This window comes from Diadema antillarum, unplaced genomic scaffold, assembly GCF_040938485.1.
Source record: "Diadema antillarum isolate AM-2024a unplaced genomic scaffold, OU_Dant_1.0 seq00000212_RagTag, whole genome shotgun sequence".
Classification (NCBI taxonomy): domain Eukaryota; kingdom Metazoa; phylum Echinodermata; class Echinoidea; order Diadematoida; family Diadematidae; genus Diadema; species Diadema antillarum.
The window spans coordinates 1,105,151-1,127,471 of NW_027271268.1; the positions used below are offsets into that span (position 1 = coordinate 1,105,151).

Genomic DNA, 22,321 nt, shown 5'->3' on the forward strand with positions numbered 1-22,321 from the left:
AAGGGCTGCGAGATTATGACTGAAAAGGCCGCAGCCAAACCCACCAAAAGGCCACGGGAAGAGCGCCATGGGGTATAGAATGTAATGCCAACCAAACGCCTATAGAATTCGGCATAATACAAAGTGGGTGGTACAGGTACAATAGATTTCAAACACCCCGACCCGTCCTGTCCATAGTGAGATCTCCGATCCCATTGTTATGTCCGGAGAAGATGGCTGATCTTGGAATTATGTACACAGTCATTGCATACAACTTGGAAGGAAGGTATTCCTGACATGCTCTCATACAAAGATCCCCTTTCTCTTCATTACCACAAAGTCAAATTGGATGATATTTCCTGTGTCGTGTATAAAGATGGGGGTAATAGTTATAGTTTTGTTCCTTAAAATTGATTTTGGATTGATTCACTACTTTTACACAATTATTGCGGAAGGTCCGATTGTATTTCTTTTTCTGGGGGGAGACATACGGTCGAACTTTGTTTACCTCAGGTAAAATGATATTTTAATGGCTATTCTCGAGGGTAACTGACCATCGTCTGATAGTACCATAACAGTTCAGGGAAAAACCACCCTTATCATACCATGAAGACTTCCTAGACTCTGACAGCAGAGCGCCGAAGGTTGCTCTATTTTGTTTATTTTTTTTCCGCATGATTCAACGTATTCAATACCACTTCCATATCGAGCTACAGCCTTGTCCATTTATAAGCAAATGCCGAATTGCTCTCTATCAATTGATAGGTTTCATCGGCAGACAACACGGGGGGGGGGGGGGGGGAGAACAACAGTTGAGAAGTGTTCATGGTAGATTTTATATTGGCTATAATCAATAATCAATGTACATGTATGAGTCTCATTGGTCCAGTTTTGTCTGTTTTGCTGTAATAAGCGTAAATGCAAGTGTTGCACAGTGTGCGTATTTGCTGAATTTGCTTGGAATAAGTTCGTCTTCATGTGATTGCGAGCATTTCTCCGCTTCGATTTATTTCTCACGATTATGTGTTTTGTATTGAACGGGGATGGTAAAAAAAAAGAACTGTACGCATCCATATCTCCCTATGAGTGAATGAGTGGTGCAGTGCCGACGAGGGTCCTACGCACGCTTTTGGAAATAATTAGAAGCAAGTCGTCCAGTCTCGTGAGATTTTAGCTTTGTATCTAACAACGGCATGGATTTGAAAGTCCACGAAAAAGATAGGCTGTACCAAGTGGTCGCAGAGCAGCCTGTAACCCTAATATTGGCGATGACATGGCGTGATGAGACTTGCATACACCATGCCATACAAGAAGCTGCTCCAGTGGAATGCACAAAAAACCAAACAAACAAACAAACAAACAAACTACACATTGCACAGACACTGCAGAGAACTCGCACAAATCAGGGAGGGGTCACCTCTCTGCACCGATGCATAAATGAAGATCATTCACATGCACACATATTCAAGCATAAATTTATATGCGATAACCAGGTGCATGTGCTATATTAGAATATCTTACCCTATTTTGCCCTTTCTATTACTTTTTCTGTGCTCATTCAGGCTTAATGCAAGAATTAAACGTTTAAAAGGAATGACACCTTAATTCATGTTTCCCACTGATAATCGCATTATCAGTACAAGCCACAAGTAATCCACGAACTGATTGTCAGACGATTGAAAGTGCAAGTTTCAATTTGTCTTACAAATGTGAATATTAATAATATTTACATTTGAAAGACATTAGAACCGTTTGTCACTGTCCATCGCTTCCTTCGCACTTCACAGTGAGACATATGAGCCTAAGTACTTTATTTCTTTTCGTGTCATTGTTCGTACTTGCCTGTATGTATTGAGACAGCATGTTTTTGCAAACGACTGAAAGAATTAACGCTTGATGAGGTAATACATTACCTGTAATAATACAGTGAAGTCCATGAATGACGCAATGAATGGTTGTGATCTCTCAATGAATACAGTAATTAAGACCACTGGTTCGTTTCCAATTGAGTATGCTAAAAGTTATCTATGTCACATGTGTATATATATATATATATATATATATATATATATATATATATACACTTGGTGATTCTATCCTTCTATGAAGAGTGCTCGATATCCTCAAAGGAAGAGCTTTAGACATACTTATATGGATGAACCTGCTGTCAACCGAGTGAACTTGTTCCAATACTTCTATATATAAATATATATATATATATATATATATATATGTGTGTGTGTGTGTGTGTGTGTGTGTGTGTGTGTGTGTGTGTGTGTGTAGGTGTAAATGACACAGAGAAAGGTGAATCGCAGCTATGAGGAATATCTTTTACGCGGTTCCTTTCCAATTCTTTGAAAGTAAGAACATACAATTATACAAGTAATAATAAGTATACAATTATAGTTCGCACCATTGCGCATGAATTTTAATTGAGAAAGAAAAGCTAACTATAGTTATGCGAGATTCAACAGGGGTCGAATAAGCTAATGATATCCACTCTAACCTCGTCCAAACAAACAAACAAACAAACAGACATATACACTGACGAGAACACACACACAGACAAAATCCTGCCTGTAATTGAAAAAAAAGAAAAATCTGCCTTGTTCTGTACATTGAAAGACGAACGATAATAAAACATGCATGTAGAGTTAGCACTTGTAAATCATGCTACAAATTGAAGTAGGCCTTCGAGTGGTACATCTGTACTGTATTATGTATTGCATGTAAAAGTATTACAATCTTTCAGCTTAATTGTTATTTCTCCTGAAGTGCTGAAGCGCCGTATGATTACATACCGTCTTCATTTGTAATAGCCCTAATTCATTTTCACGAAGTCATGATTTGCACAATGTAGCTACAGTAGGAAAAGATTGTATGTGTTAAGTCGACGTGCGGTGTGACATGCTGTAAAGGCCGTTTTGAATACTTGTTCACGCCATCACGCGTGAACGCCTTCTCTGCTGTTTCTATTGAAAACAGATTGAAAGTAGCATTTTATCAACTTAATACGCTATCCACCACCTTGGATCTAAAATGACAACATGTAATATATTCAGGTCTACCAAAAATCAATTTCTCTCCCTCTCTCTCTCTCTCTCTCTCTCTCTCTCTCTCTCGTCAATGTTATGATGTAATGACGAGTTCTGCCAAAAAGTTGCGTGAGTGGTAATCTCGGTGCTTTCAATACATTGACACGTTTGTACCCAATTGCTTGCCATCCCGTATTGTTCCGTATCGAGACAAAAGGTAGTGATGGATGATCAGGTGCTGTTGCTGATTTGCAAGGCATGAATCAGCTATTGAATAGGCTGCACGCGTCTTTTGCAAAGTTTAATAGCATAGTTAGAAATCAGTAGCAGATAATAAACTGAGGCTGCGCCTTTTGCAAAGATAGGAGGAAAGGCTTCAAGGAAAAAATGCCTGTATATAGGAACTGTTTCTCTGGGATCAACGACGTGCCCATAATGAACTACACAACTTCGTCAAGAAAGGAAAAATTACAAAAGCTGGGTGTCAATATAATTATGCTTGGTTTTCAGTTGAATTCCAAACAAATGATCCCCTACAAACAATTATCAATACATTTCAACTAAACAATTATCATAAAGATGATATGCATAACTTGGGCAGTAACTTCCTATGTGTGAAATATGCGTCATCACTTTTTATTCTTTGAGAACTGTGTCACAAAGAAAGTACAATATACCGCGAAGTCAAGACGAAAATGTGAATTTGTAGCAAAATTCATCCAAAGTATTTGCGGCGATGGAAAGGATGAAGAATTTAAAATGAAATGAAGGAATGTCAGGACAATACAGAAACTTTATCGAAGGCAAGTAAACATGAAACAAATTATACTTCGAGAGTGTAATGATATGTCAAAGAATCACAAGCATTGAACATGTCTTAAATGGATTGTACAGTTATGGTTGAGACCTAATTTCAGGTTTCTAACAATTTTTGGTGAGATAATGAGAAACCTCTTATAAAATGTGAAAGAGCATGTAATTCTATGAGGAATTCAACGTTTATTTGATGAAAATTGGTTTTGAAATGGCTGAGATATCAAAAAAGAGCGATTCTAATAAAGTGTGGGACCCACACTTTATTACGATCGCTTTGTTTTACTTTGTTTTTTGATGTTTCAGTCATTCCAAACCCGATCTTCGTCACATAAACTTTGAATTCCTCTTAAAATGGTATGTTCTGTACTATATCATAAGTGTTTTCTTGGTATCTCGCAAAAAGTTAAAAACCCAATTCTCATCTCCACCAAAACTGTACTATCCCTTTAACGATTATCTTGTCAGTTTTATACACCCCACATTATCACACAACCTGACAAGGGCATACGAGGTTGTATTTGCCCTGAATCAGGAAGGGTGTGTATGATAGAAGTGTATTCCACAAGATTCCAACGTTTTTCTTCAAGGTATTCATTCGTTCATTCCTTAACTGACATACGTTGTATCGACCTCTTTCCAGGAAGAGGCGATTCTACTTCTGTGTGTGTGTGTGTGTGTGTGTGTGTGTGTGTGTGTGTGTGTGTGTGTGTGTGAGTGCGTGTGTTCTTTGTAGTTTTGCTAGCTGAGTAACAATTTTTTTTAAGTGAAGTTTCCTCAGTACTTTGCCTTTTCGTGTTCGTGACATCTTTCCCCAATTTTGATAGTCAAAACAATGGTCTTGATCAGGATGTTGATTTTTAACAACCATCATTTTCTATTAAAAATTGATAACTTTTCAATGAATTGTTCGCTTTTTCTCAAGCTCCATAAACTGGTCTGCTTTTCAACATTCACGTTAGACACACAGGGAAAAGTGCATGACGTTGCTGTTGGTAGAGGTGTAGCTATAGGTTTTTAATATCTTCTTTACCCTTGCAGTAACATTATCATTACCTGTTTTATCATTTATTTTTTTTAGTGGTTCACCTCTATACGAGCAGCTGTCTTTCCAATCCGCTTTTACAGCAAAGAGAGTTAAGAATGACACATGATGATAACGGTATGTAAAATAACAAGCATGAAACATTATCTAAACATGAAATTGTCATTCCAAATCAATACTTGATCGTGAGATTCTTTCATTGCTTTTAGACGAAAAGAATAGCACAATAACATACTTTTTTTCTTCGATTACGCATAAAAAATTCATTTTTGTTTTTTTTTTTGACAGAACAAAACTTTCTCCTTTAAGAAAATTTAATTCATTGATACGGCGATCATTCATATCTTTCTCGATCTGTGATATCATTAGACTTTGAAAAAAAAAAGTTTTAAAGAAATTATCTCCATTTCAACGGTAAATGTCGTTTTGATCCACATTGTATTTACGATAAAACATATACTACATTTCTCTTTCCGTCTGTCTGTGTATTTCTGTCCGTCTCTCCCTACGTCCCCCTTCCTGTCTTTAAACCTTTTATCCCCTATAAAACAATCCCGTATTATACGAACATAACCCTACGGGGATGGGGTAGTACTACATCACGTACTCTTCATGTATTAAAACAAAAACACGTCTCGATTTCGTGCAAGAGCACTGGACTTGTAAAATCATCACACGCATCCGTTTGTATTTCGCCACTGACTCCCTTTGTTGCTCTATTTTTTTTTTTTTTTTTGATCTCGTTTGATGTATCAGTATGGGATTAATTACTATAAACAATTATATAGAGGATACATAGAAATTAAACCTCCGAATGACAGGTATAAACTCTAGATAGTCCCGAAGATCAAATTCTTCGCAGGTATATTTGATAATCACAGGCCTACGAAATGCCGGAAGATATTACGTTTCTGATATATTAAAAAGAAAAAAAAAGACAGAATAAACACGCATGCATTGCATGTGAAGAACACAAACACCAAAATGGTCGCGGAAAGAATGATGGGAATAGAATACAAACTTTCCAAAACATCTTTCTTCTTGAGGGACAGGTCTGTGGATATGTTGCATGTGTGTGTTTGTTTGTGTGTGTGTATGCCTGTTGTGTGTGTGTGTGTTTGTGTAAGAGTTGACTTGTTTGTCATTTATACTATTAAAAAGTCATTAGTTCAACGTCCATATGTATTGATATTGATATGCATACTGCTATATCTCAATGACATCAAGCTGTTTTTGTTAAATATATAATATATATGTATATATATATATATATACACGTGTATATATATATATATATATATATATATATATATATATATATATATATATGTATATATATACCATATGTGTGTGTGTTTACTGGCGGTTTGTCTCTCATTAGGTATGCATTGTAGCCCAGTGTATAGTTTTGTATGATCTAAGATTCCGTGATTATTTTTTCTCCTCCATGATCGCTCTATGACTTTTTATAATTAGTATCTCTCGAAATCTTTCCCACTGTCTAACTTTTTTATTCACCGTCATGCTTCGATGTGATAAACTCCCAAGTTCGCAAACTACATGTGTAATGTCGCGGAAATGATTTCAATCTGTGTTTTCTTTAAATCCAGGAAGAACGAATATATTAGCAGCTGTTTTCATCGATGTCCTGTATGAAGTTTGGGCAGCCAGAGACTGCAGCCAAAAGATAGTGATCGAGAAGGCTAGAGCCAAACGATTGGGAAAGCTCGATCCAAGAGTGGAAAGGGCAGCTGCAAAATGACCAAAAGGGCTGCAAGATTATGACTGAAAAGGCCGCAGCCAAACTCACCAAAGGGCCGCGGGAAGAGCGCAATGGGGTATAGAATGTAATGCCAACCAAATGCCTATAGAATTCGGCATATACAAAATAGGTGGTACAGGTACAATAGATTTCAGACACCCCGACCTGTCCATAGTGAGATCTCCGATCCCATTGTTATATCCGGAGAAGACACTTCCGCGATGGGCACCGTGAATCGATCATTAGCCATTGTCTTTCTCAAAACAAACCTTTGTTGTGATAGCATCGGAGGCTGCGTGATTGAAAGAGATTCCTGCATGTGCTTGCAAGAGCAAAGTGCGGTCAAACTCTTCTGTTGAAGACAATGAGCTTGGTCTACGAAGGCGATGAGTTGGCCGGTTTCAGCTTCAACGGTGATCGCACTGTTGACCCACCGCTTTCTGCCCTCATCGATGACCAGCGTTTCAAGGCTATCAGCAGCCAAGTGGCAAAGTCATATCCCAGATATGACAGTCCTCGCAAAATCCGCATTTTGCGAGACGCGGTGAACGGCAAATGTCGTAAAATCCGTCGAAAGAGGAGGATTTCAAGGGCGTGAATTCGCCCTTCTCTATCGAACCCAAACGGCTCTTCTCAGAGCCATCATTATGATCAAGAAAGAATAATAGTCCTATATGTAACAAGTGCAAATAGAATGCGCATATAAAACGCTCTCACACAATTATTATGTATATAGACGCACCCCCACGCAAAACTATATTGATTCCATATGTATGTGTTGCGATAGTACATAGTATATATATGTAATCATGCAACACGCAACTAAAAAAACAGCACATACTAAAACAAACAGCACATCACATAAAAAAGATAACAGAGTCTTAATAGTGCGAGAGAGTGAGAAATGGTATATAAGGGTGCACTGTATGTATTCGGCATCTGAGTTCAATGTATATTCATTAAATTCTGATTACAAATACTCATATCAATTTGTTGGTATCAAAGGCTCTTAAGATCCACTTCGATGATCAACATTAATCCCTTTCAGCGAACTCATCTCTAAAAACTGTGGTCATCACGTATATCAAGCTGTCTAGCTATGTCTCTATATCTATAATATATCAATTTATCAATCGGTCTTACTTTGTTTACTCATTCACGAGACGTTTGTTATTTGTTGTTTCATACATAGCAATTACGGTATGGAAAAGATAGTAATAAAAAAAGTAGTGATAGATAGTGGTAGTAGTTGTTGTAACAGTATATAGGCCTAAGCAGTATGTGTTGCATAATAATAATAATAATAATATATCAATTTATAAAGCGCAAAACCTATAGACATATATTCTGCGCTGCAAAAGCTTCTGATGTGCATGATAATAACGAGCAGTTAAATGAAAAGATGTGTTTTGAGTCGTGATTTAAAGACTGCTATCACTGTTGGGGATTTCCGGACTTCTAATGGTAGATCATTCCAGAGTTTGGGAGCTGCACAGGCAAATGCTCTGTCTCCCAATGTTACTTTTGTTTTACATGTTGGAATCTGTAAAAGGAGAGTGTCCTTAGAACTGCGCAAATTATGAGTATGTCGATGAGATTTAAACACTAATAATTCGGATATGTAACTGGGGGCTTGACCGATAAGTGGCTTATACACAATCAACAAGATCTTAAACAATATTCGTTTACGAATCAGAAGCCAGTGTAAATCTTTCAGAAGAGGAGTAATCCTTGAAAACCTAGGTTTGTTACAGATAAGCCTTGCACAGGAGTTTTGGACTCGCTGCAGGTGCCCAACTTGAGAATCAGGGAGTCCATATAATAACCCATTACAATAATCCATTTTACTAACAATACATGCTTGGACATCATTTTCATGCTGTTCTCATCAAAATATTTGCTGATACGTCTAAGGTTATAAATCATTATGGTACAATGATGATTTACACACATGTGTGATTTATTGTGTGCTTCCCTGTTCAGATGCGTGTCAAAACACACTCCAAGATTCCTAACAATGGAAGATGACTTTATGACAGAAACTTCTAACCATATCCCATCAAAAGAAAGTTTGGATATTTGCTTTGATGTGCCAATCAATGACAGTTCAGTCTTACAGTCATTAGCATGAGTTTTGTTTAGCAGCATTCATTCACGTACATAATTGACACATATTTCCATGTGAGTGACGCTTTGCTGCTGAGCATGTGCGTCAGGTGTGAACGACAAATACATATGTGTGTCATCTCGTAGCAGCGACAGGATACATCAGGAAACTTAAAGTACAAAGTAGTCGTGAAGAAGGGATGAGAACATGTATTGCAATTTGTAGGTGTAAATGACACAGAGAAAGGTGAATCGCAGCTATGAGGAATATCTTTTACGCGGTTCCTTTCCATTGATTTTCTTTGAAAGTAAGAACATGCATACAATTATAGTTCCCACCAATGCGCATGAATTTTAATTGAGAAAGAATAGCTAACTATAGTTTATGCGAGACTCATCAGGGGTCGAATAAGCTAATGATGTCCACTCTAACTTCGTCCAAACAAACAAACAAACAAACAAACACTGACGAGAACACACACAGAGACAAAATCCTGCCTGTAATTGAAAACAAAAGAAAAATGTGCCTTGTTCTGTACACTGAAAGACGAAAAGTACTAAAACATGCATGTAGAGGTAGCACTTGTAAATCATGGTACAAATTGAAGTAGGCCTTCGAGTGGTAATATGTATTACATGTAAAGGTATTACAATCTTTCAGCTTAATTGTTATTTCTCCTGAATTGCTGAAGCACCGTATGATTACATACTGTCTTCATTTGTAATAGCCCTAATTCATTTTCACGAAGTCATGATTGGCAAGACGTACAGCTATTAAAATTAGTATGAAAAGATTGTATTAGAAGCCGTGCAGTGTGACATGCTGTTCCTAAGCCGTTTTGTTCACGCCATCATGCGTAAACGCCTTCTCTGCTGTTTTATATTGAAAACAGATTGAAAGTAGCATTTTATCACCTTAATTGTTACGCTAATTTCCACCACCATGGATCTAAATGACGAGATGTGATATATTCAGTTCTACCAAAATCGATTTTTTTTTCTCTCTCTCCCTCTCGTCACTGTAATGATGTAATGACGAGTTCTACCAAAAGGTTGCGTGAGTGGTAATCTTGGTGCTTTCAATACATTGACACTTTTGTATCCAATCGCTTGCCATGGCGTATTGTTCCGTATCGAGACAAAAGGTATTGATGGAAGATTACGTGTTGTTGCAGATTTGAAAGGCGTTGATCAGCTATAAGGAAGTTTTCGCTACACGAAGGACAGACCGAGAGTACGCGGAAGCAATCAACTGTGAAAGTACCCGTACTCGGACTCCCGTCACCATAGCAGTTTCGCTTTCCTGTACAGGACGAGGCGTGGGGACAAGATCGCTGATTGGCTGGCTGGCTGACTGGCTCACTCATGCCCAGCGTCGGGACCGAACGCTATTTTGGCTGAATCCCGCGCACCAATGTTCCCCACGGGACGTTTCTCGGATTTGATCATGCGCAGATGCAAATTTGCACATGGTATGCTCAAATCCCGGCCGCGTCGTGCTTGCGAAAACTCCCTATTGAATAGGCGGCACGTATCTTTGCAAAGTTTAATAGCATAGTTAGAAATCAGTAGCAGATAATGAAATGAAGGGTACGCCTTTTTCAAAGCCAGGAGAAAGGGCTTCAAGGAAAAAACTGTCTGTATTGTGGACATGTTTCTCTGAGATCAACGACGTGCCCATAATGAACTACATTGTACACAACTTCGCCAAACAAGAGAAATTACGAAAGCTGGATGTCAATATATGGTTGGTTTTCAGTTGAGTTCAAAACAAATGACAAATAATATGCATACCATGGGCAGTATCTTCTAATGCGTCATCACTTTTTAACCGTTGAGAAATATGTCACAAAGAAAGTACAATGTACAAGTCAAGACGAAAATGTGGATTTGTAGCAAAATTTATCCTAAAGTATTCACAGGATAAAAAAAAATGAAATGAAGGAATGTCAGGACAATACAGAAACTTTAACGAATGCAAGTAAACATGAAACAAATTATACTTCGAGAGTGTAACGATATATTAAAGAATCACAAGCAATGAACACGTCTTAACGATTATCTGGTCACTTAAATACACCCCACATAATCACACAATCTGACAAGGGCAGACGAGGTTGTATTTGGCCTGGGGAAGGGAATATGATAAAAGTGTAATTCACAAGATTCCAATGTTTTTCTTCAAAATATTCATTCATCCATTCCTTTGTAACTGACCTACGTTGTGTCGAACTCTTTCCAGGAAGAGGCGATTCTATTTCTTGTTTGTTTATGTTTGTTTGTTTGTGTGTGTGTGTGTGTGTGTGTGTGTTTGTTTGTGCGTGTGTGCGTGTGTGTGTGAGTGCATATGCTCTTTTTCGTCTTGTTAGCAGAGTAACAAATAGTGACGTTCCCTCAATCCTCTGCCTTTTCGTGTTCGTGACATCTTTCCCCAATTGAGTCAAAACAATATTCTTGATCAGCACATTTATCTTTATGTAAACCATTAATTTCTGTTGAAAATTGATAACTTTTGAACGAATTGTTTGCTTTTTCTCAAGCTTTACAAATGGCCTGCTTTTCTACAGTCACTGCATTCATAGGTAACCATGGTGTCTGTAATAGCTGGAGTACAAATTTTGGAGGAACGGCTAGAATGAACTAACGGATTGACATTCCATGGGACCATAAAAACAAAAATTTAATGCAATTTAGCAGGTCACCAAATCAACAGCTGCAGAATGGATGAAGTTGGATATATATGACTGGGTTGAAGGCAGCATTATGAATTTACAGAACGTCATTTTCTGTTTAGAGTATAAGAATTAAAGTTATTACTTGTCTGCTTTTCTACCAGTTTGGGTGGTCACATTTCTATTTCGTTGAGTTATTCAGGACAGTTACAAAGAAAGCTACAAATCTCTCGAGATCTAGGACAACAAATTAGAATCGGCTATTGGGATACGAAAATAATTGCATTTTTGCCTTTGTTCTGGACGAGCTGGAGAGGGTGTAGAGGAGAGCAATGAGTTGCTTCGGCCTTTTGTGGGATGTGTGGCCGGCTTGGAAGGGGGATAAAGTCATCAGTGAGATGACTCTGCGTTTTCACCGGAAGAATGTTAGTGTTGTATTAGTTTAATGATAGTTAAAGACACTCTTGTGTAGAGGGCGTGGTAATCTATTGAAGACTGAAGGAATTGCGATTGTATCGACTGATAAGGTATCCGGTTAGACCTTTACACTCTAGATACTTTACAACAAGATACTTTATTACTTTAGATGTGTATGTGTGTGTGTGTGTGTGTGTGTGTGTGTGTGTGTGTGCGCTCGCGCTTGGGTAACTGCAAATGGATAAATCTTTTTTGTTTCATTATTTTGTGTGAGGTTTTCAGGGATATTGCCCATGTGCCCCAAACACACACACACACACACACACACACACACACACACACACACACGCATTGTAACAAGTTATAATGAAAAACATGTTATGTTATGTTATGTTAATAATAAGTACAGTATGATACTATTTAAAGGCAATCTATTAAAGCTCATCCAGCGTTAATTCTTTCAGTCGTTTGGATGGCGGCAGTATCAAAAATAGATTACAAACCGAAGGCCCCCCCCCCAAAAAAAAAACACAAAAAAAAACACAAAAAACACAAAAAATACAACGTCACCTTCCGCAACGATAAAAGACAGGGAATCAATCCAAATACAGTATCAGGGTATGAAACTTTAACTCATTTTATTGAACTTACTTCTCTATAGAGGATGTGAACTAATCTGCATGTTGCTGGAAATGCAACACGGAGCTGACCATCAATCACGCAGTTTCAGCCTCCGTTGCTATCACAACAAAGGTTTGTTTTTGGAAAGACAATGAGCAATGATCGACTCACGGTGCCCATCGCGGAAGTGTCCATCTTCTCCGGACATAACAATGGGATCGGAGATCTCACTATGGACAGGTCGGGGTGTCTGAAATCTATTGTACCTGTACCACCTATTTTGTATATGCCGAATTCTATAGGCATTTGGTTGGCATTACATTCTATACCCTATTGCGCTCTTCCCGCGGCCCTTTGGTGGGTTTGGCTGCGGCCTTTTCAGTCATAATCTCGCAGCCCTTTTGATCATTTTGCAGCAACCCTTTGCACTCTCTAGATCACGCTTTCCCAATCGTTTGGTTGCAGCCTTCTCTATCACTATCTTTTGGCTGCAGCCTCTGACTGCCTGAAATATTATGTTCACATAGGACTTCGATGAAAGCAACTGCTAATATTTTCTTTCTTCCTGGATTAGCGTTTGAATGAATAACTAAATGAATAGATAAATAGATAAATAAATAGATGAATAAATAGATAAACAAACAAATAAATAGATAAATAAATAAATAAGCACATAGATTCATGAATTGATAGATACTTGACATGTACATTTCAACATTCCATGATAGTCACGCAATATACATCTGTTCGTTAGCTGACCGAGAGAGTCGGATTCAAATGTCGGTAGATGCTAAGCATGCAGCATAAAATATACAAACTGTATACCGGTATTATGACTTCGCTGAGACATGCTGGTTTAAATGTGTAAATGTTTGCAAGGCGAAATTAGTGCCTGCATCCGTCACGTCCAATGCAGGTTTGTTTGATTTTGTTGTTCGTTTTCTACATCCGCAGTATATTTTTATCCTCTTGTAATAATTTCGTACATACATTACGTACACAAAATACAACCGCTTTGCCATAAAAACGATAAAAAGAAAACGACTGGTAACGCCATTCTATAGTGTGCATCCATATACACGCGTGCGTGACGAGGATCTATGGATGCTTAATATTAAACTGCCGTGTTGATATTCAAAGTCGAATGATAGTTCGACAGCTGGTATGGATTTGAAATTATCTTCTGACAGTGGGTGTTTTAACAGCACAAGATTGACGTTTTTATTGTTCAAAGGAAATATTGATTGAAATAATTTCCGCGATATGGTACTTGTAGTTTAGAGTCTTGAGAGTTTATGATAATAGAATTACGATGGTGAAAAAAAAGGAGTTAGACAGATTGGGAGGATTTCGAGAGATACTGATTATAAAAAGTCATAGCGCGATCATGGAGGAAAAAAAAAATAAATCGTGGAATCTAAGATCATACAAAACTATACACAGGGCAACAATGCCGGCATACCTAATGAGAGACAAACCGCGAGTAAACACACACACACACACACACATATATATATATATATGTTGCAAAAACAGCTGGATGTCATCAAGATAGCAGTATGCACATCAACTGCCGAGCCTCCTCAGCATCGCTATGCTGGAGAACAATGTATACGGTCAACTGATTTGTCTTTAATAGCAAAAAATGACAGACAAGTGAACACAATACACACACAACATAATATTATCAACAGGCCTGCATGCATTTGCAATGCACATTCAATTAAATTGTATGCATCCGTTCATCAAAAAAGAAACGTCCGTATAGACATGCAAACAAAAATATGCACGCAATTATATCGAAAAAAGTATAGCAATGAAAGGTCATGGACACGCGTAAAGCAGGGCTTATATCGATGGGGTCCAGTAACAAAATTATAATTATTTTGACACAAATCGAAATCTGTATTTAATACATTTTAAACAGATTTAATAAACATGGAAAATAGACATTCGTGTAGTTTGGAAACTTCAGTTTCATTAATTGACGTGTTATTGTACACCATGAATGTGCCTAATAGCAAAAAAAAAAAAAACCCCAAAACAACAAACAAACAAACAAACAAACAAACAAACAAACAAACAAAAAACAAACACTCTTGCCCGTGCAGGCCCAAACTCCCTGACTTCTATGCGTCATTACTGTCACTACTGGTTGCATGTGTTGTAATACATAAATCACTGATAACAGCAAAAGGAATAAAAATAAAAATAAAGTAACAAACCAACACACAAACACACGCGTGCGCGCGTGCGCACGCACACACACATACACACATGTTACGACAAATTGATTAAAATTTCTACTGTCAAACCATCATAAAAAGCCCTGATTGAAATATATTCCATGTTTGTGGCAATAAAGATCGAAAATATACATCGTTATTATTTAGAAGATAAGATACACTGTACAAACATTGAAAGCATATTTATAAATCACATGCTTTAAGTTTCATCTTCCTAATATGGGCCATTTGAACCTGCATTCAGTATGCAAATTGCAGAGGTGAGACGAACCTATGAGGTGACAGCGTTTTATCATTTTCTGTTTTGTGCTACCTACAGGGTTCAGAACTCTAAACTTTACTACTAACACTGTGTGTAGAGTTCTGTGCTCCAGCATACTGTTCAAAGTCACTATTAGACGCTGACACGAGAGGGCGTTGTTCTAAAAAAGTTGTTCGTCACAACAAGGAGTTTGTTATTCATAAAAGGGTTTGCAAAACCCTAGCGGCGTTTTGTAAGGAAAAGCCGGAGAGCGGGCCACTGCGGGAATACGCTTGAGTACCCCGGCGTATTAACGGGCTTTTCAAAGCGCCGCTCAAAGGACCGCTGAACGGCGGCGCCGCTGTTTTCCTGCACAATGTAATCTGCCAAGGCGCCTAAGACACAGTACATTAGACCTGTGCAGAAGAGAAAGATTTGAGGGGAAAAAAAAAGAATTCTGGCTGGCACGTTTCAAACTCATTATCAGGAAAATAATTTCATTGCATTCAAAATATTCAGCTGGCAAGAAGGCCTTTTCACTTACATTATGAATATGTTGAAAATGGATGAGAGATTTAAAAACTTTTTTCGATATCAGAAATAATTTCAAAAGAAATTGTAATAAGTCTGCTATTGATAGTCTGTAAAAAAAGCATGTGAATTTAGGGAAAAAGTACTGAACACCACATTTTTTCTAACCTTTTATCTCATTAGAATGACAATATACATGTTGGTACATTACATTGTATAGTGTACAAATGCGGCCACCTCTATAAAAGTGAATGAAATGCTGCCTCCTCTAATAGCCCCAGCAAAGCTGACAAACCGCTTAATAATTGCACAACTCATTGTCTGTATGACACTAACACCCAAAAGGCTAGTGACAGGATCCTTTGACAAAGTGGTCAAGATCTGGTCTCAGGATGGCAAACTTACACACCGACTGGACGGATTCCTATCCACCATCACCGACCTCTGCTACGTGCCCAAGAACAAGACGCTCTGGGTGTCTTGCGGAACCTCTCCTGTAGCTGCACTCTATGACCCCAAGTCTGGGGAAAATGTAAGCCACTATGTACATGTACCACCTAAAAACATATACCATTATTATGTCTGGACTAGTAAGCTGATTTTGCTATAATAACTCATTTCCCATCATAGAAATGTTCCCTTGTATACTCGAGCATACACAGCTGACTAGTCTTTTAGTGGGTTAATAAAAGATTCCAGCGCTTGTTATTTTGTATCTTGTTACCATGAGATATATACGAAATAACACTGGAACCTGATACTGTAGTGAGTTACAGGTTACAGTGTTATTTTGCCTACTATCGTGAAACAATGTGATACAAAACATGTTACTTTTTGAGTTTGTACGTGAATAGCAGCTGCTGTAGTCATCTCACTTACAAAGATGCAGACAAAAGATAAGAAGAAGAAGAAGAGGAAGAAGAAGAAAGGGAGAAGAAAGAAACCATGTGAATACTGAGTTGTTAGGACAGACTGATATGGTGTGCACATGTTAAAAGAAACCAAATGTCTTTTATTGAGGTTCAAGTCTGACTGTGATCTTTAATATTGATTTTTGCACTGGTAGGACATTGTATCACCACATTTCATAAATCAGGCTGTGAACATATTGATTTCCTGATGGTTATCAAATTGTGTCCAAGTGCAGCGTTTATTTCTAGAGTCTGACTCTGATCTTATTGATTTTCCCACTGGTTTTCAAATTATATTGACACATTTCAATAGTCAGATTGTGATCTTATTGATTGCTCCTCAGGTGTCTGATTTCATCGGCACATTTCAAGACGAGGAGAATGAGAAGTATCACCTACAACATATGAAGTACATCCCAGAACTCAACCAGGTCATTGGTCAGTGCAAAACACTCATGTAGCAATTGCCCACCTGTATAGTCCCATGTTGTATCCCTCATGCTGTTTTGTGTGTCTATTTCCCTGCATTTTCCAGCATAAATGGCAATCACAGGTCTGCAGCCTTGAAACTAACTTCCGGTGAATCATTTAAAATGGGGAACTAATATAAAGTCAGTGAGGGATATGATGGTTCAGAGTTTAATTCGATTTCAAATCTGTTTTACTCTACCCAAAACCCACGTTGTGGACATTTTTTTTTTTTTTCAGTTCAAAATCACCCAAATGCATATAAAAATCTTTAGTTTAATGCATATCAGGCTTTTTTTTTTTTCTTTTTTTTTGAGTCCAAGTAGGCTAACACCGGTCTTCTGATGGATGTACAGGCAAATGCATTTGAGACATTATCATTAGGTGGAGAGTGAACCAAACTAGGGGTAGAGGAGGCCCACCGGGTGCACACACCCTCATTATTTTTGGTCAAAACAAAAGAAATAAAAAGAAAACAATGGGGGGGGGGTAATTTTGCAAAGGTACCTCCCCTTTACGGAATTTCTGGATTCGCCCCTGCATACTGTACAACCCCCTTAGAATAGGAGAGGAGGGCTTTAAATGCTCATGATTTTGATGTTGGTAACAATGATGCTGATAATGAAGGTGGTAATAACATAACACATAGCAATGAAATGATGATGATGATGCTACTGCTGCTGATAATGATGATAATGATAGTAATGAAATAGAAATATTTATGGTAATGGTACTGATGATATTTAGATGTTGGTGATGATTTTGATTTGAGTGACCTAGTAAACAGTGATGATGATGCTACTCTTGATAGTCCTACGTAATATAAATCTGATGATAATGATGATGATGATGATGATAATGGTGATAATGAAAATGACTCGCCACAATTGGCGTAATACCCATTAACAGCCAGCAGCAGCCGGCGCTACATACTGATGTGGAAGTACAACCCCCAGGGCTGCATTACAACGCTGAAGTGCAAACATGCAGTTGAATGCCTGACATACAGTAAGTTTCTCCCTACCATTTATACCACCTATATTTCACTGGGATTTTATTACTGTGTTTATTGTTGTTGTTGTTGTTGTTGGTTTTTTGTATATTTTGCTTCTTTGTTACAGTATTGCTACCAGTATTCTTGCTCAAAATTGCCTTTTAGTACAATCTTGTGACCTTGCCATGCAATGAATCTGCATACAGGAAATTCATTTTGGCTTATGTTCAAAGTTTCATTTGTTGCAAACATGTAATCCCCTGCGTTGCAAAATCCATATAAAGTGCCCTTGGGGGAAATTTGACCACTTCTAGACCTTTCACTTTGAGTGGTATACAAGCCTTACATGTTGTAGCAAGTAGAAGACTTTCCCCAACATAGAAAGGGGGAAAAAAACAAAAACAAAATGCAATTTAAACAACAATAGAGAACATTCAAGCACACATGAGATTTAAAAAAAAAAATGTAATTTGATATCGAGCTTAGATGTCAAGTGTCCATAATAACGCAACAACACACAAAAAAAAGGGAGGGGGGAAAGAGGACTGGGGAAAGGGGTGATGTTGGAGGCTTGAAAAACTGGAGGGGGGGGGGGGGGGGGGGCTAAAGGGCCCCTACCACTAATTACCCAGCTCTGTTGATTTTTTTTTTTTTTTCCGATTGCAACCAAATTTGGTATACACATAGTTCATTTGTTTTTCACATGTGAATGTGTAGTCACATTGATAAAATATTACTCTTACTTTTGTTTTTACACATATTCTTGATTATACAAAATGCTATTTTTTCCCCAGATTTTTTTTTTTCTAATAGTACATATTTAGATTTAGATGTCCATTACATGTACTGTCTAGAAATCCCTGTTCAAAGTTAAATGTAAGAAGATGTTAATTCTCAGTTCTATTAAGTTTGCTTTTGATAACATTTTTCTTTATGAACCTTTTTGTTTTAAATCTTATTATATTTTATTATTTCATGGCCTGAGAGAGTTATTTGACGTATGCAATTCACAAAATATCAACTACAAAGAACACGAGGAAAATACAGAACACCGTGAAAACAGTATCTATATATGCCAGTCCACATTATCTTTACACACAAATGAATGAAAAATAGTGAATTTTCTCAATATAATGCGATATGAAAATGTGAAGGTACTCTGCAATCATACATGTCATGCAGAAAATACAAATATAGTTGCTCGTCATGAAACAACAGCACAAAATCTTGAAGCATTGCAGAAAAATCACGGTTTCATGTTTACATCATTTAACAGGTTAAATACAACCTGTTTTGTGTTTAAAACAAACATTTGATTTGAAACCCCTTTAGCTAAAACATTTCTAGCACTGTGATGTGTGGAATTGTTGACAGTACTTGTTAGACTACCCTAGGGCATGACTGGGAAACAATTATTACATGCAATCTTCTGTGATCATTCTACATTAGGTTGTTGTTGTTGTTTTTAAGCAAGAGGAGAAAGAGAGAAAAATTGGAGCCCTATACATCAAATAATTTGCCCCATTTTGACCCATCTACAGCTTAGGCCTTAAAAAAGTCTGCTAGCTGTTACAGCTTTTCTTGTAGGTACATTGTATTTCATGCAGCGCTCTTTTACCTTGTGGGTGGAATTTGAAAAAACAAAAAAAAGTACAGTTAAAAGTTTTAAAGACCCTAACAGAATCTTGCACAAAGCTTCACACAATCATTTTATGCTACTAAACTTTGAAATCAGACAGAAAAAAAAAACCAACAACTGCACAACAACAATAACTCTGCATGAGGACACCCAAAAGCAAATATACAGTTGACTCTCAATACCGTTACCATTATCTGGCTCACTGGGGGAAATTCACAACCCCTGTGATCTTTTGTGACCTTTGATGTGACCTATTGTGAGGCAGTGTCATATATCGAAGCTGACTGTTGATGTGAATCTATTACTGGTAAATCTTTAAACCTTCAGGCAACATATAACTGTATCTTTACAAGGAAATCAAATCGCGACAACAACAGGAACAAAACATCTTTCCACGGTACCGGTATGTAATACTTTGTACTCAGAAGAATGCGCTTGTTGAAATGTGACAGAATACAAAACCATTATATACAAAGAACTTGAACATATAATAGGTACATGTAGCATACTACAAATACAGCAGACTCCTGCAGAGAGTGTACGTGATTTGTACACGGATAAACCTGTTATTCATAGATTACAGTACATGTACATTACTGTGTAGACCTTTCAGATACTCACCAAAGCCAGTCACTGCCTGCCCCTATTGATCTCCACACACCATACTTCACACATGACTGATTCCAACACAATGTGGTGTCATATGATAAAATTGTAATGTGCTACAGTCCGCCATCACCTCAAAGTCAGGTGGTAGCATTGCCTCTTTGCTTCCTCTATAATGACCTGCACAATTTTGGGGGGATTCCCCACTGATCTCTGTGGGCAATTCCGCGGTAACGGAATTACAAATCAGAGAATTTTGGCTCATATTCTTTCATCCTGTATACAGGATTGATTACTTTGCCTTCTCTTGATACATTTAAAAGATGCAGATGTACTCACACTGTCACCCCAAATACAAATTTGTTAAATGTTCTCACTTGGTTGGTTACAAAGGAGGTCTATGTGCGATGGTAACGGAATTACCAGAAAATTTAGTCACAACTTCAACTCTGACTTTGGGAGTTGTTTCTCTGAAATCTATAACACATACACTGTAGGTTGTTGTCTGATTTCATCTTTGATTGTGTTGACTTCAATTCAGTTGTAATGTTTTTCAAATATTTCATCACATTTTCAAAGCAGCAGGCTTTTTCCCTATGAAGTCAGTGGTAACGGAATTACACAAATGGTAACGGAATTACGCCTTCTGAAATACACTGGAAAAAATACACATTCTTGGTACTCATGTATTCTGAAATGTCTTGATAAAGATTGTGTATGCCTTTAGCTATAATATAACCACTAAATAAGTACTCTCTAGCCTTTGACCTTGAACTGGTACAAGTGTATAGGTGCCAAATGAGTTTTTATTGTCAAAAAACGTAAAATGTTCAGGCTAACGACCATGATTTGAAGTCGTAACTATGTCAATCAAGATCGCGTAACTTCTAAGTACCACATCCATCAAAATTTGTATACTTTCAAGTTAAGAATTTCACACTCTGCAGGTAAATGACATCTAAGACACATGGTAACGGAATTACGCTAGAATAGCCCTACACAGGTACAATTCTATAAATCCAGTCAACAATACTCAAATTTTCATGTATTTCTTTTGTTGATATCATGCAAGATAGATTTCTCTGTTTTCTTCTTCCTAAATATGCCAATAATTGACAATATGTGTGAATTACTTACAAGTATTGTACATATATGTGCACATGCATAAGAAAATAATGAAAAAACTGTCCGGATTGACACTGAATTTAAATCTAAATCATAAAGTGCCAATTTACAGTGCAAGAGCACAGTGTGCAGCCCCATCATTGAACACAATGTTTAATATTAAGGATGAACACTAAAGATGCTTGAAACTTTTAATTTGTTAAGTGAAAAGATGCAGTTGTGGTTCAATGACAAATATAACAAATTACAATTCAATCATAAATAGAAAAGAAAATTTTCTTATATGATTATGGTACTGCACCAGTGCTTAGTCATTATTATATGTGTTGTGGCATATATTAATCACTAAAAACTTGTGACATTTTACTAATAGCTGAAGTTGCCCCCTGGTATATAATGTAGTGCATAATTTGATAATTCCCTTACAGTGTAAGTCCTACTTAAGCCCACCAAAATAAAATGAACTAAACTAAAAGGAAATAGAAAACAGCAAAATAACTTTCACAAACTACAACTTTTACAACCATTAGAGTCCACCAAATTCTGTTACAATGTATTTCATAGAAAGGTAAGAGGGCCACTTTTATCCATCTGTAGCTCACTGTGTTAGAGTTAGATTAATCAGCCTGTGAATAAGAATAGTATTTACTTCTGACCACACAAAATTTCCAAATGACGTCTTCAGAAACATAATCATGACCAGGCCTATAAATTTCCTACAAGTTTCCTGTCTCTGTCTTTCTTCTTTGACTTTGTCTATTTTCTCATCCTGAGTATTGCCATACATTTACTCACAAGAAGTGTGCATCTTCTCTTTTGCAGTAAGTTGTATTTTGACTGCCTGAAAGCAAATTATGAAATACACTGTAATGGCACTTGTATGAAAGGAAACTGGATTGTACAGCAAATGGTAACATGAAGAGTAAAGGTAGAAGTAGAAGCCCATTGACTTTAATATCTAAAATCTTGTTAGGATGGGAAAGTCTAGGCCTAAATGTTACGTTTTAGAGCTGTATCACAATTACTGACTGGGTAAATGTTCATCACAAATGGTGTTTTTGTCTTTATTCCTTCAAAAAAGAAAGGATTAAAGAACAAATTTCAAAGGGT

The 22,321-nt window shown here is 37.3% G+C and overlaps 1 protein-coding gene across 1 annotated transcript in view; it reads left to right on the top strand.

The window, feature by feature from the left end:
* Nucleotides 1-17,911, top strand: part of LOC139729005 (uncharacterized) — a gene marked incomplete at its 3' end in the record, with an annotated part of 55,764 nt that extends 37,853 nt beyond the window's left edge. Inside the window, exons 8-10 of the mRNA XM_071639931.1 lie at nt 15,814-16,000; nt 16,724-16,817; nt 17,757-17,911. Coding sequence (XP_071496032.1) covers nt 15,814-16,000; nt 16,724-16,817; nt 17,757-17,911 — 436 coding nt within the window. The remainder of the gene's footprint in view (nt 1-15,813; nt 16,001-16,723; nt 16,818-17,756) is intronic.
* Nucleotides 17,912-22,321: the final 4,410 nt, after the last annotated feature.